Genomic DNA, 16540 nt, shown 5'->3' on the forward strand with positions numbered 1-16540 from the left:
AGCCAGAGAGGTGTTGTCATCATATCTGCATTTTAGAGATGTCCCTGAGACCCCAGGTGGTGGTGTCTTTGAGTGCCTGGGCTGAAAGCTGGACATCAGCAGGCTGGCTGAGCAGGGTCCTGGGGAGGAATTTGAGGGGCCCAGACCAAGGCAGGATTGGTGCCGGGCAGACACAGTTTTGAGAGCCATTTGGGAGGAAGAATTGATCCATCCTAGAGACAGGTGAGCTGTTAAATTCTGTTCTCTCAGAGGCTTTCTTTTCTTAAGATCCCCTCCACCCTCTGCCCCACCTCTCAACCTGGTTCCTGGCTGGGAGCACCTGTTAGCCCAGCATGGAAGGTGTATTTCACAGAATGCTCTGTACCTGCCTGAAAGATCTGGTTGCAGTAATTGTTTTGTTGTAATAATATTTATTACGATAGTAATTATGCGGCACAGGGAGCCCAGGGAGGCTGTCATCAGTGCCACGCTATGGTATTTATCTTGATGAGATGGGGTGACCTCCTTTCTTCATGAGTGGTGGTGCATGGAGCTCCTGTTATCACACGGAGATAAATCCCAGCCCCCACAGAAAGGGGAGGGTGTCATCGGGAATTTATGTGACCCCGACTCCCACGGTCTACCCCAGCAGGGTCTTAAATCCAGCTGGTGGAACTGCTGCCACCACCTGACTCTGTCTGCCCCAGGTCACATCTTGGTGAGTCCAGGCTGATTCTCCCAGGGGAGTGAGGTCCGTGAGACCCTGGGTCACTTCTGCATGCCCAGCCACAGAAGGAGGCGAGACACTGTCCCTGCCCGCCTGCAGGGAACTCCTAGTCTGATGGCAGACACAGCCCTTTGATTCTTCTCTAGCTACTTTACATCAAAAAGTGATGGCTTGAGTGACACAAAACAGGTACTTTGAGACCACAGTAACTGTCCAAAGCTGGGATCAGGGGACTGTATGTCAGGGATGTGTTAAAACAAATTCATTCATCAAGCCTTGGGGTCTCTCACGGCCCTGGAAACATACTCAGACACAGATTCCTGGCCTTCCTAGCATCCTCTGCTGGCTTTGAACTTGAAAATGGCCTCAGCTGCCAGTCATCCTGCTATCCCTCGTGGAGGTGCTGTGTCCTGCTGATCTAGCCTGGCGTCGGACCCCGCCCACTTGGAGCAAGGTTTCCCGCGTACTTCTGGGCACCCAACCCTCTGACTCACCCCTGATTTTAGCTTGCTTGCCATTGGAGAGCAACGGGCCGGGGGTGGGGGATGGGGAAGGGTTGTGTCCTGTGGGAGGGATGGCAAAGGAGTACCAGATTCAGAATCAAAGGGCCGGCCAGTGGGTACCTGAGTGGCTCAGTCGGTTAAGTGTCTGCCTTCGCCTGGGGTCTTGATCCCAGGGTTCTGGGATGGGGCCCTGCATCAGGCTCCCTGCTCAGAGGGGAGTCTGCTTCTTCCTCTGCCCCTCCCCCAACTTGTACTTGCTCTCTCCCTCTGCCTGCCACTCCCCCTGCTTGTGCTCTCCCTCTCTATGTGTCAGATAAATAATGCATAAAATCTTCAAAAAAAAAAAAAAAACAAAAACAAAAACAAAGGGCCGGCCTGCTGAGCCTGCTTCTGTGTGATCATGAGGAAGTCATTCTGTATCCCAGAGCCTCTGTCTCCTCACCTGTAAAATGGGGACACTGTCCTGCAGGGTTGCCATGGTGATCAGTGAGCTAATAATTACCGATATCCTTTGAAAATCGCCAAGCACTGATCACATGTCTTTGGCTCTGTTTTGGGTTCCTTCAGCACATATTTATGAAATTCCTGTTAAAATGCCAGGAACTGTTCTAGTTTCTAGGGATAGAGTAGTGGTTAAAAAACACAAAAGTCAAGGACCTCTGGTGTGAAGTGAAGATTAGCCTCCCTTTATCTCCCACTCATTCAGCTGTGGGACCTGGACAGAATGTATGGACACCTATTTGGAAAAATCAGAAACATAAATACTAGCAGGTGGTTTGAACACTAGAATTTGAAGTGCCCCTGAAAGAATGAGTATGAGTAAGTCTGTAAACCAGACTCTCATAAGGTAGTACTTAAAATGTCCAAGATACAAACTAAAATCACTTGACACAGGAAGAATCATGAAAATCTCAATTCACACAGGCAGACAATCAGCAGGCTCCAGTGACGAGGTGACAGCTGTGTTGGAATTATCTGACAAGGACTTTAAAGTAGGTATTATAAAAATGCTTGGACAGGCAATCACAAATAGTCTTGAAACAAATATTAAAATAGAAAGGCTCAGCAAAGAAATAGAACGTATAAAGGAGAACTGTATAGGAACTCCAGAACTGAAAAACACAATAACTGAAATGAAAACCCGCCAGATGGACTCAGTAGCAGGACAGAGATGACTGAGGAAAATCTGTGAACTTGAAATAGATCAACAGAAATTATCCAGTCTGAGCACCAGGGGAAGAAGTTTGAAATACACACGCATGTGCATACACAAAGGCTTTGCTCTCATAGAGCTTCTGACCTGGTTGGGTATGGGAGAGGGCAGAGGGAAATATCAGTAGACAATAACCAAATAAGTATGTACCAGGATGTAATAAATGTTTAAAAAAGAATAAAGCAGGGTAAAGAGCAAGAGAAGGACAGGGATACTATTTCATGAAGGTAGTTGGAAAAGGTCTCTCCAAAGAGGTGGCAGTTGAGCCGGAGAACTGAGGAATTGAGCCCTGTGGGTATGGAGGGAACGATTCTTCTGAGAGGTGGACCAGCAAGTGCAAAGGCCCTGAGGTGGGGATATGCTTGGAGTATTTGGGGTTGGGCAGGGTTCATTGTGCATGGGTGGAGGGGATGAGGAAGAGAGTGAGGGGAGATGAAATCAGAGAGGTGGGTAGTACAAAGGTGGGAGCAGGGACGCTAGTTGGGAGGCACTGCAGTAGACCAGTGACAAATGATGGTGGCCGGGCCCAGAGAAGTAGCTAGAGAGAGGGTAGGGTGAGGAATTGGATTCTGGGTATATTTTATAAGGATGGCAGGCCTTGCAAGTGTTCCCGGAGGTAAGGGGGAAACATCACTTACATTCTGGATCTGTTCCTTTGAGGTAGCTGCAGACATCCAAGAGTGAATCAGGCAGTGATGGGGTGGCTTATGTTCGGGGTTCCTAACCCACCTGCTGCAAGGTACCTGGTTACGAGTGTTGGCAGCAGGGCCACTGGAAGAATCAAGGGAGACCGGGCGCCAGCTCTACACAGTGTTCCCAGGAGAAGCAGGATGCTGTTCAGAATGCAGCAGTAGCTCTGTCCCCTGACACTAAGCCTGTCCGGTGACTTCCAGCAGCCACCTTGCTCAGGTGGACACCCACTGTTTGCCGCTCGGGGGCCCTGCTCTATGGTGGCTCAGCAAGTGGCATTCCCTGTGGATTCTGTTGTCTCTCTTCATGGCTTGTGCTGCCTATGGTCTTTGCTTTACTCTGTCTGTCTATCTGCTGACCCAGTCAGTGTGTCTTACATCCTTCTGTGGTGGTCCAGCACCCACTGCTGATTTTCTCCTTTGCAGTCAAATGCTCTACCCCTGAGCTATACTCCCTGATTTTCTCCTTTGGATGGATTTCTCCTGCCTGACCCTCAGGAGAGACTCTCTGGATATCCAAAGGCAGTCCAGGTAGATGTGGTCAGAGAGGCGGGTGCAGAAGGCACCGGAGTCTATGGAGCTCCCTGGCCAGGACCACGTCACATAAGGCCACAGGGAAGAATTGCTTGCACAAGGGTCCCCCTGGGAAACCATCTACTCTAACTATGGGACAGTCTAGGGCATGGGCACAGTCTGTCTGTGCTTTCGTCCAACAGAGACCCTGATTTAGGCATGATCCGGGCACGTCGGTACCCCAGCATCTAGATCCAGCTCGTGACCTCCTTACTGGTCAACATTCGCCAAAGAAATCATCACAAGCTCTTCTCTGTGTCCTAAGTGGGAGGGAGGAAGGGGTATGTTGGGACCGTGGCAGCCTGGGGAGTCAGGAAAAGTCTTCCCGAAGAAGTGAGATTCCCATTAATCCTTGCAAGTGAACGGCAGTTTCCCAAGCCAAGAGTGAGGGTTCGGGTTGGGGAGACCACCTGTGCTAGGACCCCGCTGTGAGAGAGGGGACTGCTCGTGAGGAGCAGTGGGGGCTGGATTGGGAACCTGGGCTGGGCATGCACCAGATGTCCCCAAGAGGATTCAAGACGTTTCCCATGGAGCAACTGGAAGCTCTGATGTCCCATAAGAAAGCCAGGGGTGTGCATTCTAGAGGAAGCAGCCTGGCTGCTGGCAGAGGATGCAGAAAGGTCATGAATGAATGCAGGAAGTCGAAGCTGGACCCCAGCCCACAAATTCCTCAACCACCAATGCCTGCTGAATCCGCGCAGAGTCAAGCACCAGAAAGGAGGGCAGCATTGACTCTAGCTGTCCTTGAGTTGGTCAAGGGACGTATGGTCACCCTCATTGTTGAAGTAGGTAGAGAGGTTTCAGCAGTGTGCCAGGGCCATCCACGGGCCGTGGTGTGATTATAACTAGGGTGACCACCTTGTTTTGGTTTGCCAGGGACATTCTGGTTTGGAGCTGCTGAAGTCCCTGTCCCCGGAAACCCATCAGTCTTTACAGATGGAAACATCTGGTCAACCCGAACATAAGCACTCTCTCTTGCATCTGGACCCCTCCCGTGGCAACCCTCTCTGGCCCTCTGAGCTGGACAAGGGGAGAGGGAGAGAAGGGGTGCTGGGATATGACAAGGCACGTTTCCAGACAGAGGATTTATTTGTCACCAGCTCGTCCGGGTGGGTGCCTGGCTCCTAAATATTGCCTGTGATTTTGCTAAATGTATCTTAACAGGAGTGGCGTAAATGCTGTCAGAGATAGAGGGGGAGAGTGATGGCCCCATACAGGATAATGAACTGCTTAGTTAAGATGAATCCGGCTCCACTCCTGATCCTGCTTCTTGATACCGTGCTTGGGGGCTTTCATGCAAAAGGCTGATTGGTGGCAAATTTAATGCAGAGAAGGACAGAGCTCCGTCTTTAGCTGGTGGTTGATTAATTGAGAAATTCATTTCTCGGAGGAGTGGGATTGAGTGGTACCAGGAAGGGCTCAGTTGCCATCTGACATGGGATTGATTGGAGCTGGAAAGCTCTAAAAACCCAGTTTATTCCTCATTTTAGGGAGAGGGAGACTGAGGCGCAAAGAGGGACAGCCTGCCTGAGGTCCCAGAGCTGGTTGGCTGCATAGCTGAGACCAGAACTCAGGTTTCTTGGGCTCTTTTGACTATGCTCACCGCCTCCTGGCTGGTGGATGAGCCCATCTCCCCCGACCCCTGCCTGCGCAGCTGCTCCTTCCCACCAGCCCAGACCCGCGCAGAAGCTAGAAGCCCGGTGGGGAGGAGACAGGTCCTCAGTCCTGCTCAAATCTCTTCTCTATGGTTTTCTGTCCTCTGCTTTGGGGGAAGGATGCCATGTCGGTCTCCTGGCTCTGATCCCTGGTCATCTCTGACTCTCCTACTCCTTAACCAACTTTCAGATGTCCGATATCACTCTTCCCACCTCTATCCAGGACCAGATATCTCAGCTGGACAGTGGGAAGTGAGAAGGAATGGAGGTCTGGGAAGCCAGGAAGCACGGTGCCTGCTCACCCTGGTCAGGAGCGCCTCCCTATGTGGGCAGAGCTTCACCAACCTGTGATCATTCCATCACACCTAGGGAAACTGAGTCCCGTGGTGGCCACCTAGCTTGCCCAGGTCACTGCCGCGTGGTAGAGCGAGAAACTTGAACCAGATAACTGGCTTCAAATTTGCTGGAGGCATGTGAGTAGGGGAAGCAAAGGAAGTGAGGGAAGAACTTGCAGAGAACCGTGGTCAGGAGGTGATGGGATTCGGTGAAACAGGAGCTGGAGAAATGTTCGTCGGACCTAAAGGAGAAAGTCCCATGTGTTTTTCTTTTGCAAAAACCTCCTTGGCCGCGGACCCTTGCGGTCCCCTCTCCTGTGTGTGACTGCGTCTGCAAAGGTGATTTCTCACCTGTGATCCAGGTGTTGATTGGTGCTGACGGGACCCTCTCCTGGTACATCTATCAGAAAATTGCCTTGTCGCCTGACTCCCCACTGCCTCATGCCTCCCCCCTCCCCCCCAGGGATCCTCCCTCCAGACCCGAGGCTGCCATGCCTATGCATCACGCACAACCTGAGGCTTGTCCTGGCCTCGGATAGGAAGCACCCACACCCCGAACCGCGCCGTTCCTGCTCGGTGACAGCAGCATTCGCGGGGCGATGGCAGGGGGGCGGGGAGGTGGTGGGGAGCCCACACCACCTACACGTAGGAGAGCTCCAAAAGCGGTCCTTGTCAAATCTCATTTTCATACTCTGCTGACATTAGTGGAGCTCGCATTCCAGAAGGAGAGGCAGATGTGCAAACAGACAGCTACACGCCAGTGTGACACACGCAGCGAGCACGGTGTCGCACAGGTTGTTGGGAGTGCTGGTGACTGAACGGGAGCCGGGGTGCTAGGACTGCTGGAATGTGGCAGGTTTTAGTCCCTGCGTGGTGGCAGGAGCCCTTCCCTCGACTCCCCCGGGGCCGCTAGGCTGGGAGCTCTCACTCTGGCCCCCATCCTCCGAGCAGGGGGACCTCGGGAAGCAGAGACAGTCCCTTCTGCCTCGGGTTAGGGCCCCGTTCCTGGTGTGTGTTCCGAGGGACTGAGCAAGGCCAGGAAGAGGGGAGGCACATGGACTGAGGGGCCTGCGGTGGGCTGAGTGCCCCCCGCAGCTTTGTACCCTGGTTCTCTTCCTGCAAGACGCTGAGTCAGACAGGATCCAGAGTGTACAGTGTTATGAAAAAGCATCCTATTACTCTGGCCCAAACTGAGGGAGGACCCTGAGCTCCAGCTTCAGGGCTTTGCTCATGTGCTGTTCTCCATCCGGAATGCTTTCCCTCTAGAAACCTGCATGGCTCACCCTTGCCTTTAGGCTGGCCCCCTCAGAGAGGCATCCTGGGCCACCCAGTCCAGAGCAGCCCCTGCTCCGGTGCTCCTGATGCTCTGCCCTGGTTTACTTTCTTCATGGCATCTGTCCCCACCGGCTGTATTTCCCATCATTCACACATTTGACTGTTGTCCCCTCTTCTGGAACGTCAGCTCCTTGAGGGTAGGATTTGCCTGTTGCATCTCTTGTGCCTGGAGGAGTGCCTGGGACTGCCTAGATTCCCAATAAATATTTTTTTCATGAATGAAGGCAAGACAGAAAGCTGGAAGGAGAGGAGTCATGGCGGGAGGCAAGGCGGGGGGTGAGCACACTTAATTTTGTTCCGCGCTGTGTTGGTCATAGAAATCTCGTTGCCTGAAACATCTACTAGAAGCTCCCAGGCTTAAGGCATCAGAAGCACCGCACTCATGCTCCCTCCTTCTAAATCTCCTCTTCGGGGGTCCCATGTGCCCCTGCCCCCCGACCCTGCTGTGCCGGGGACTCTGCACTGCTCTCACTGTGCATGCCTCTGAGTCCTGTGTCCTGGACCTTCTGCCTCACCTTGCGGGGCCCCTAACCCAACCAGCAGTTACCAGAGCTTCAGCTGCACCCCCCACCCCGGGTCCTCACCAGCTTCCCACCTGTAACTCTCCCCTGGTTTGCCAACAAATGGCGACCATGCAGGCTGGCACCTCCATCCTCCCCCACCCCAGCTTGCCCCACACGCACGTGCCTTCAGCACCCACCATAGGCTGGCTGCAAGATTTACCCGACCGAGAATGTGTGCTTCCCACTTCCTTCCAGGGAGAGGGAGCCCCTCTCTGGTCTTGAGCTCCAGGGCTGGGAATGGCCACAGACAGGATTAGGTACTGGACTTCTGCCACAGCCCCCCAGCAACACCCTGCCTCCTCCCTGGGGTTGGATGGGAAGTGTCTGCCAGCCCTTCGCCTCCCTCTGCCATCAGGAGACAGGCTATATAGAGCCGAGTGGTCAGAATGGAACAGAAGGTCGGGCATCCGTCCCAGCTCTGTTATTTACAGCCATGTGATCTTGGTGGGTTACTCTGCCTCTCTGTTTCCCCATGGAAAGTGGGAATAACACTGGTTCCTCTCTCCTGGGGTTGTTAGGACAGGTGCATGAGTGTTTTAGCCCAGGGCCTGCCTCAGAGTAGGTGCCATGGAAATGTGACCGGTTATTACTATTTCCTGCTTAGGACTGGCTTGCCCAGAGTCTTCTCGGTCACTGGGCTTCATCCCACTGAGGACAATGGGATGTTTGTCATGGTTGGGGACCCAGCTGGGCTTGGGGACTTCCCCGATTGTCCAGGCTAGAAAGGTTTCCCTCCCCTTCCATAGCCCCCCCACCTGGGTGACCAGGTCGTGAATCTGTGAATCTGTCCCCAAACTGTGCCTGCCTAGAGGACAGAGCAAAGCTGGGACCATCCTGCTTCCCAGATCATGGCCCTGCTCACAGCAGGTGGGAGCAAACTTGGGGCCTGAATGAATGACGAAAGGAGGGGACAGAATTGGTCCTTCCAGCTGGTTCCAGCCCCTGCTCTCAAGGACCATGCAGGCTCTGTTGAGGCTCCCTGGAGGTGAGCCCCTGCCTTTACCCCTCACCCTGGCCTGTTGGGACCTGAAGCCTGGTACCACACAAGTCGATTCTGACTCCAGCTTCCAGATTGATCCTGTAGAGCTCGATTCTTGGTTCGCCCTCCGCCCCACCCTCCCGGAGTGTTGTAACCATTAAGCTCCAGGCAGGGGTCAGGGCCCTGGGCTCGATCCGTTCAGGTTGCTTGCACAATTGAAATCCCCAGACCCATTCTGGCTAGTTTTCTCATTAAGACAATCGGACTGGATTGATCATTAGATCAATGGATGGACATCAGCCAGCGGGAAGCCAATCCGAGGCGCCTGGACGATCAGCCCAAGAATGAGGCCCCCTCCTGAGCTGGAGTGAGCCTGGCCCTCCAGGATGGGGCTGTGGGAGGCAGCAGAGAGGGTCAGAGGCCTCACCAAGCTGGACTTGGGTGTGGGGACAGGAGTGTGCCCCAGGGGGGTGGCCACCAGGGGCAGCTGGGGGCGAGACACAGCATCTGGGGCTTACCAGGGTGTGGACTCCTTCCAAGGAGTGAGCTCATTGTCATGCCTTTGCCACCATGGCCTTGGGGGCAGCTACCTCTCCCCTTAGGTGAACTACCTCTCCCCTTGGGTGGCACGGTGTGTGACACGGGAGACTAGGAGAGCTCCTCGGGGAGCTCTTCCCCTTTACCAGCAGTAATTTGGTTACAAGGCTCGGGATGGAGGGGGTCTGGGCTTAGAACACCGTTTCCCAATGTGGGTTCCGTGGCACCGTGGCGGCACAGAATGGTGACATCAGGGATGGCTAAGAGAAATCCTGGGTTAGATGCATTTCAACAGTGTCCTTTCCCGTGGGGCTTCGCTGGTTCATTTGAATCCAGACCCAGTAAAAGGGGAGAAGGAAGGAGGTATATTGTTTGACCACGGGGCCGTTTCTCTGGGACATCTTGTAGAACCACACGGAGGCATTTTCTCCAGCTGCTAGCAGGTAGTTTGAAGGGAAAATTGATGCCAAGAAGAAGTGTTTTAGGACTGGATGGACCCGCAAGGGCCAGGGAGGTTCTTAGGGTGGAGTCGTCAATGAGAGGGAAGAAGAGAGTGGTGAGTGGCGTTCGGGCGTGGGGACCCATCCCACAGGCTCCGGGGAGAAAAGCACCCTCCCCCCCAACAGCTGTGCTAGCTCTCTCCCGCCCTGCCCTGCCCGGTCAGCCCAGCCCTTCTGCTCCCCCCATGCCCTCACCTCCCTTCTCCTTTTTCTCATAGGCTACCTGACTGTCAACATTGAGCCTCTCCCACCCGTGGTGGCTGGTGACGCCGTGACCTTGAAGTGTAACTTCAAGACGGATGGTCGCATGCGTGAGATCGTGTGGTACCGGGTAAGTCGCTCCGTGCCGCAGTCAGGGCTGAAGGCAGAGTCCCCAGAGTCCCTCTGGAGTCTTCTGCAGGCTTGGCTGTGTCCTCGGTCCCAGCTCTGTGTTGTCCTCTGCCCTCTTCCCAAACCGTGCTCTGAGACTGCTTTGTTCAGGCTTCTCCTCTGACCTCAGGATCTCTCTCTTTCTGGCCTCCTTGGTGTCCCTAATATGTCCCCATGCTCAGGAAACTCCACCAATACCAAGTGTGAGCACCCTGTGGGCCCTGGTTTGCTGTGTAACAAGTAAGGAACCACGAAGCCTGGAATGTCAGTCATGAGGCTCTGGGTGACGGCGTCCTGCTTTCTTAAAACCAATTACAGACATAGTCTGCCTTCTCACTCGATGACGTGTAGGACTGTCCTGGTGCCTGGCACCCTGAGCTGGGTCTGAGGAGGGCTGCCCACCTGTCCAGGGCCCAGCTGTTGGCAGCAGGAGGACCAGCTGTGGGTATGGGACGCAAGTGTTGGCCTTTTCAACCACTGATAGGAACCTTCCTGTGTCTGAACCGGGCACCCCAGCCTGGTATCCCTTGGCCAAAAGGAAGTCGGGGCTGGCGGGGCTCGGGAGAAGGTCCAGTTGAAACTGACATTCTTGCCATGCCATGCTCAGGTTCACACAAAGCAAGATGCCGCCATCTTGGGAACGGGCTGGGCAGAGAACTTCCCTCCCGTGCTCTAAAACCCTCTAAAATAGGGTTTGACACCACGTGTCGCTGAGGTCCGGATAGTAAATATTTTCCTCTCTGGGGACCGTATGGTCTGTGTCACGACGGCTCAGCTCTGCTGCTCTAGTGTGAAAACAGCCACAGACAATATGTCAACGGGAGGCCATGGCGGGGTTCCAATAAATCTTTATTCATGGACCTTGAGACTTGAATTTCGTATCATTTTTATATGTCACGAAATACTCTCCTTTTTTATATTTTCAACCATTCAAAGAAGTAAAAGACCATTCTTGGTTCGTGGGCTCTGCAGAGACAGGCCATAGGCTGATGTGGTCCAATGGCCATGGCTTGCCAACCCCCCGAGCTAAAACAACACTTGTCTAACCTCTGTCTGCTGCATTGCCCTTTCTGCAGATGACACCCGTAGATGACACAGTTGAGTGGAAGGGCCCGGGATGGAGCAGATGGAGTGAGCAGGTGGGGGGTGCAGAGTGTGGAGTGCAGGGGAGTGGGGGCATGGGCAGTTTGACGACCAGGCTTCTGGAACTGGTTCCTTTGCTCCTTCACACTCCCCCTGCACACAAACCCACGTTAGCAGATCCCGCCAGGGCGCACTCATCATTCAATGCCTTGACCCAGATCTGCGCTCCTGGGTCTCCTCGCTCTCACTCTAGCCTTGTTTGTCCCCTCCTGTCCTTACCGGTCCTTCTTGCCTTCTTGCTCTTTGCTTCCTCATTTGCTGGTTTGTTGGTTGTAGCTTGGGCTCCTTTTAACCAAAATCACTGTTCTCCGTCTTAGCACGATAGCCCCTCCCACCTGAAATTGCCTCTAGGATCCTCCCCCACCAAGCCCACCTAAGCTCTCCCCGCAGCCTGGGCCCCACAGGTGTGAACCTGACATTGAGCACCCCGCAGGGCCCCAGCGTTAGATGAGATTGCCATCCTGGGTAGATCAACAGGCCTAGAGAAAGTCAAGGCATACGCTAAACAGTGCCATGAACTGAATCACTAAGAGGCGTATTTACATGATACGGGAGCTACTTGGCTGACACACACTGCGAGCATCTCATTAGCACCTGGCAGAAGGACCGGGCTAAATTATCTGCAGCTCACTGCTAACGAAGGGACTGTCTCTCCCTCCACCATCCCTAGATGGGATCGGAATGAAGGGAAGCAGAAGACCCGCCCAGCTGGCAAAGAGGAATCCGGAGACCCAATGGGAACAGTAGATGGGGGCGAGGCTTGCAGACAGGGAACCACCAGTGGACACCTCATTGCCTAGCCAGCCCTTGAAGCAATGGTCCCCACTCTGGTTTGAAATGGAATTTTGAAAATCGGCCTGCGGAGGGGGCCGCCAGGGTGGGGGCAGTGCCAGCGGCAGGCCCAGGTGTACAAATCCAGAACACAGGGCTCCACGCTCCACCCTGCATCCCCCAACGATGGGAGGGAAGGCTGGGGGCTGGACAAAGACGCCCAGCTTTCAGTCCAGACATGGACTCTCCTTCCCCATCTGTACCCCCGATGCTGAGACTCCCCCATCACAACCCCCCACTCCATCTCCCTCCACCCTAGCCTGCCATCACGTTGATTGCCTTAAAAATCAGTTGCATCTCTTACGGTGTCAGGCCCTGTGTACTGGGCTATGGGAGGCTGCACTAATTAATTTATTTTACTTCATTTCACATCCTTTGACTGCGTGCCTCTGGAGTGGGGAGGGGGTATGCAGATGTATGCAAATCACATGCAAATCGCCCACCGGAGCCAAATGTTTGGGCCCTTGTGATTCTGTAGCTGGATTGAGGGAGCAGGCTCAGCTGACTTGGAAGTCTCCTTGGGACCAGGGGAACCTCGCGTGCCCTGTCTGTGCTGGTGCGGGTGGGGGCGGAGGCTGGGGGGAGACTCCAAGGAAGTGTCCCCATGCTGCCAGTTCTCTCTCTGCTGGCTGCCACTCTGGCCTTCCCCCACCCACCGCCTCTTTTCCCAAGGAGCCAGCTGAATGGAGAGAGATAAGAGCTTACCAAGATGGGCGCTGCAGGAGCCAAGGCTCCTTGTGGAGGCGGGGCATGGTTTCCAGAGGATGTGGGCGAGGCAGCAATGGGGGCCCCACTCTCCTCTGGTCAGAACCCCCTCCCCACCAGACAAGCCTCCGCATCCTGATTCTCCCACCTCCATCTCCCTGCAGCTGCCCCCCCACAAACAGGGAGCTGTCCAGTACTGTTTGTTTTCTGTACGTCTGTTTGCTTCCCCAGCTTCCTTTGCCCACCCTCTGTGAATGAGCTTACAGAGCCCGGCTTGGAAGGAAATGAATAGATTACACAGACCCAGCCAGGGCTGTGTCTCCAATCTCTTTAGAAGGGAAAAGCAGGGCATTGTGGGGAGGTCGCCACTGCCCGCTCAGCCCAGTGGGTACAAAATGGCCCAAGACGTGTAAAGCCCAGCAGCCTCCCCTCTGGTCCTAAAGACATTATCTTAGCAATGGAATCATCCTGAGCTTTCAGCAATGTCATGAATGGATTGGATTCTTTGGGTAGATTGGCAGAGCTGATGAAATTGTCTGAAGCAATTGTTAACTCCCTTGGGGTTAACAAGACCTCTGGCTGAGCATTTGGGAAGGTCTCACCATGTGGTTGTCTTCGGAGTGGGGTAAGGGGAGGGGAAGAGAGGAGGTGGCCAGGGCCTGCACCCTGGGCACTTCACCCCACAGTCTGCGCAGTTTGTAGAAGAAAATGCCAAAACTATAGAATAGACTCAAGAAAACATCTGCAGTTAGGAGACTCTGTGTCTGTGCTGTTCAATATAGCAGCCACTACTGGTCACATTGGTTATTTAAATTTAAATTGAATTAAATTGGATCAAATTAAATTAAAAATCCTTGTCTTTAGCCAGACTAGCCATATTTCAAGAGCTCACTACCCACATGCGGTTGGTGGCTACCATGTTGGGCAGAGTAAGTATGGAACATTTCCATCATCACAGAACGTTCTATTGGACAATGTGCTATAGATATGTGCAATTTTTTCAGAGGCCTCTGGAATATTCTGTGCTTTCCTGGCAAGGGAATAAGGGTGTCTGCTCACGGAGCCAGTTTTTAGGCTAGGGAGAGGAGCATGGGAGGGATAGGCAGGGCGATCATCATTCTCAGAACACTTTTTTGAAAATGGAGAGATGTCAACAAGGTTGTCAGGCACCCGAGGTCCTGGGTATCCTAGTTGTCTGTCAAAGTCCTGTTCACCCTCAGGGTGCCTCTCAGCCCTCCTCCCATCTCCCCATGCTTTCTCTACCATTGTATGGCTTCCTCTCCCAATTTGAATTTCCCAGGTTCATGCTTTTTCTCTAGAGCGCTGCAGAGGCGAATAGAGCAGGGGTGCAATTCCATACTTGGCCAGTAGGGGATGGTCACCTAAAAAGCAAACTACCCTAGCATTAAAGTCAGGACTTGGTTCTAGAAAACAAATGATTAACAATATCCTTGACTTAATCATTTCTATCCATTCGCATCTATAACTGGGGACTCATCCAGTAATGCTACAAATACGAATCTGGGTGACTAATATTATTGAGCCTTTACTGTGTGCTAGGCACTGGGTATGTAACTGCCTTTGATTCTCACCTTGACATTGTGAGCCCGGGTCTGTTACGAGGGCTTTTCAGATGAAGATACTGAGGCCATCCAAAGAGATCTTGTCTCAGCTTGTGTCGCCTTCCCTGACTTCCACAGAGTTCTAGACATTCCCCTCCTCCATGTTTCCTCCATGATTCCCCTATACTCCAGCTCTTCCCACTCTGTGTCAAAACACCTCTTTGTCAATTGAATGGTGAACATCTCAAGCTCAAGGCTGAATGTTTTCCCCACTGTATCCATAACGCCTCCCGCGGAGTCACCTCAGTTAGGTGTTTGTTGAGTGAACAAGTGATGGAGCTATGGGTACAAATGCAGACCGTGTCACATAGCCCACTTGTGTTTCCGGTAGGGCATGTGTGCACAGCCTATAGCATTGGTCTGCAGGGGACAGTGGGTCTTTGTATGCTCAGGGGGCTTGGTGGAGTGTGGGGAAAATAGGAACATTTCTTATTAGGGAATACTGTCTAAACTCATTTAGTTGGAGGTCACCTGCCCAGCAGGCAAAGCCAAAGGTCTGTTTATATCATAGAAATCCATTAAACAGCCACAGAGAATCATGGGAGCTTAACCTTTCATGGCAGTTTTTATCATCTTTTCTTTGTTTTGTCTTTTTCCTTCACAATTTGTTCCCAAGAGCTGCGCTGGGCCCAGGTTACAAGACCACAGAAAAGAGAGCCACGGAAGGAGATAGAGAGGGGAGAGATAGCCGCAGTGACAATGCCCCTGTATCTCACTTCTTTCACCTGGTGGGGAGCATGTTCCTGGGTGTTTGTTTCACGGTATGGGGGCCTTCTCCGTGATGCTACCCGGCTGGGGCGAGCGCCCGCCCAGGGGCTCTTCTCAGTGCCTAGGGCTGTGGCCAGTCTGGCCCATGAGGCTGGGAAGGATAAGGGGGCTGAGACGTCAGGATACTCGCATATGAGTTCAGGGTGTGTGTCTGGGCAGTGACCTAACCTTTCTGTATTCTAGAATCCTCATGTTTCCACATGAAAACACCTACGCTGTAGGCTTTGAGAGATCATGTCTGCAGCCAGCAAACTCAAGGCTTGACTCCTTGCAGCACCTATTCAAAATGGTGGCCATTGTCCTAGCATGTCTCATGATGGCTTAAGGGATTGAGGAAAGGAAACTATATACTGAAGTGGAAGGTGCTTTGGGAAGAGCCCCAGGGATTGTTAGATTCCTTGAATTCTATCCTCCCTCCTACAGTCCCAAAGCAGACGAGGAGAGACAAACATTTAGAATGGTACATTCTTCGTGTCTCTGTGGTTACGCTGGTGAATTCCACTGGATTTCAATTCTTGGAAATGTCATCACATAGCTAAGCCATGTCAGTGGATCTTAGCTCTTCTCTCCCTGAAGCAAAGAGTTATTTTGAAATGTTTTTTACTGGCATTGGCTCTCTTTTAGTGTAAGTCCTTGACAACGTTTTGTTGTCTGAAACCAAAATAGAAAGTGATGATCACAAGAGGACATTATGATCCAATGATATCATCAAGGAGGAGAAGGCAGGTACACTCTTGGTGATGAGTAGAGACCAGGTCTCAGTCCTGGAGAAGTGAGCCAGACCACCTCTCCGGCCCCCTCTGGCTTGGACCCAGGCTGACTGCTCCTTGTTCCTCCCCTGGACCCACGTATCCTGTTCTAACGGCTCCTAAATCTGGAGGAGGAAGGGAGTAAGAAAGACACATTCTTCCCAGAGCCAGGGCCAAGCTGGTCTGAGCTGCCTTTTCCAGGACTCTCTCCCTCACCCCTGGCCTCGCAAAGGGGCAGGATCTCTCTGATGAAGACTGCTCTGTGTCCCATCTCACCACCCCAGTTACAAGAGGAAGGACAGTGTGCTAGGGAGAGGGCCTGCCAAAGGACAGCTGATTATAACACAAAAAGAAGAAGTAAGAACACATTTTCAAAGCTACTTCCTTTTTTTTTTTTAGAATGAAATGGGATACTTTTTTTTTTTTTTAAGATTTCATTCATTTGTTTGACAGACAGAGATCACACGTAGGCAGAGAGGCAGACAGAGAGAGAGGAGGAAGCAGGCTCTCCGCCAAGCAGAGAGCCCGATGCGGGGCTCAATCCCAGGACCCTGGGATCATGACCTGAGCCGAAGGCAGAGGCTTTAACCCACTGAGCCACCCAGGCGCCCCTCAAAGCTACTTCCATTGCACTTATTTCTTCCACTCTCAGGAACAGGTTGATTCCACCCCAGACCCTTTTCATAGGGCTCCTCCTTCTGGGGGTGGAGTCGTAGAGAAACCCGGATGCTCCCCCTAGAGTTCAGAGTTTGAATTGCAGTTATT

General features: G+C 52.9%; 1 protein-coding gene across 1 annotated transcript in view; it reads left to right on the forward strand.

Moving 5' to 3' along the window:
• The window catches only part of IGSF21 (immunoglobin superfamily member 21), a 233973-nt gene that overhangs the window by 90058 nt on the left and 127375 nt on the right, over positions 1-16540 (forward strand). The window contains exon 2 of the mRNA XM_045063847.1: positions 9807-9919. Coding sequence (XP_044919782.1) covers positions 9807-9919 — 113 coding nt within the window. The remainder of the gene's footprint in view (positions 1-9806; positions 9920-16540) is intronic.

The sequence above is a fragment of the Mustela putorius genome, unplaced genomic scaffold (assembly GCF_011764305.1).
Source record: "Mustela putorius furo isolate JIRA1106 unplaced genomic scaffold, ASM1176430v1.1 tig00003853_pilon_pilon_pilon, whole genome shotgun sequence".
Taxonomy (NCBI): domain Eukaryota; kingdom Metazoa; phylum Chordata; class Mammalia; order Carnivora; family Mustelidae; genus Mustela; species Mustela putorius.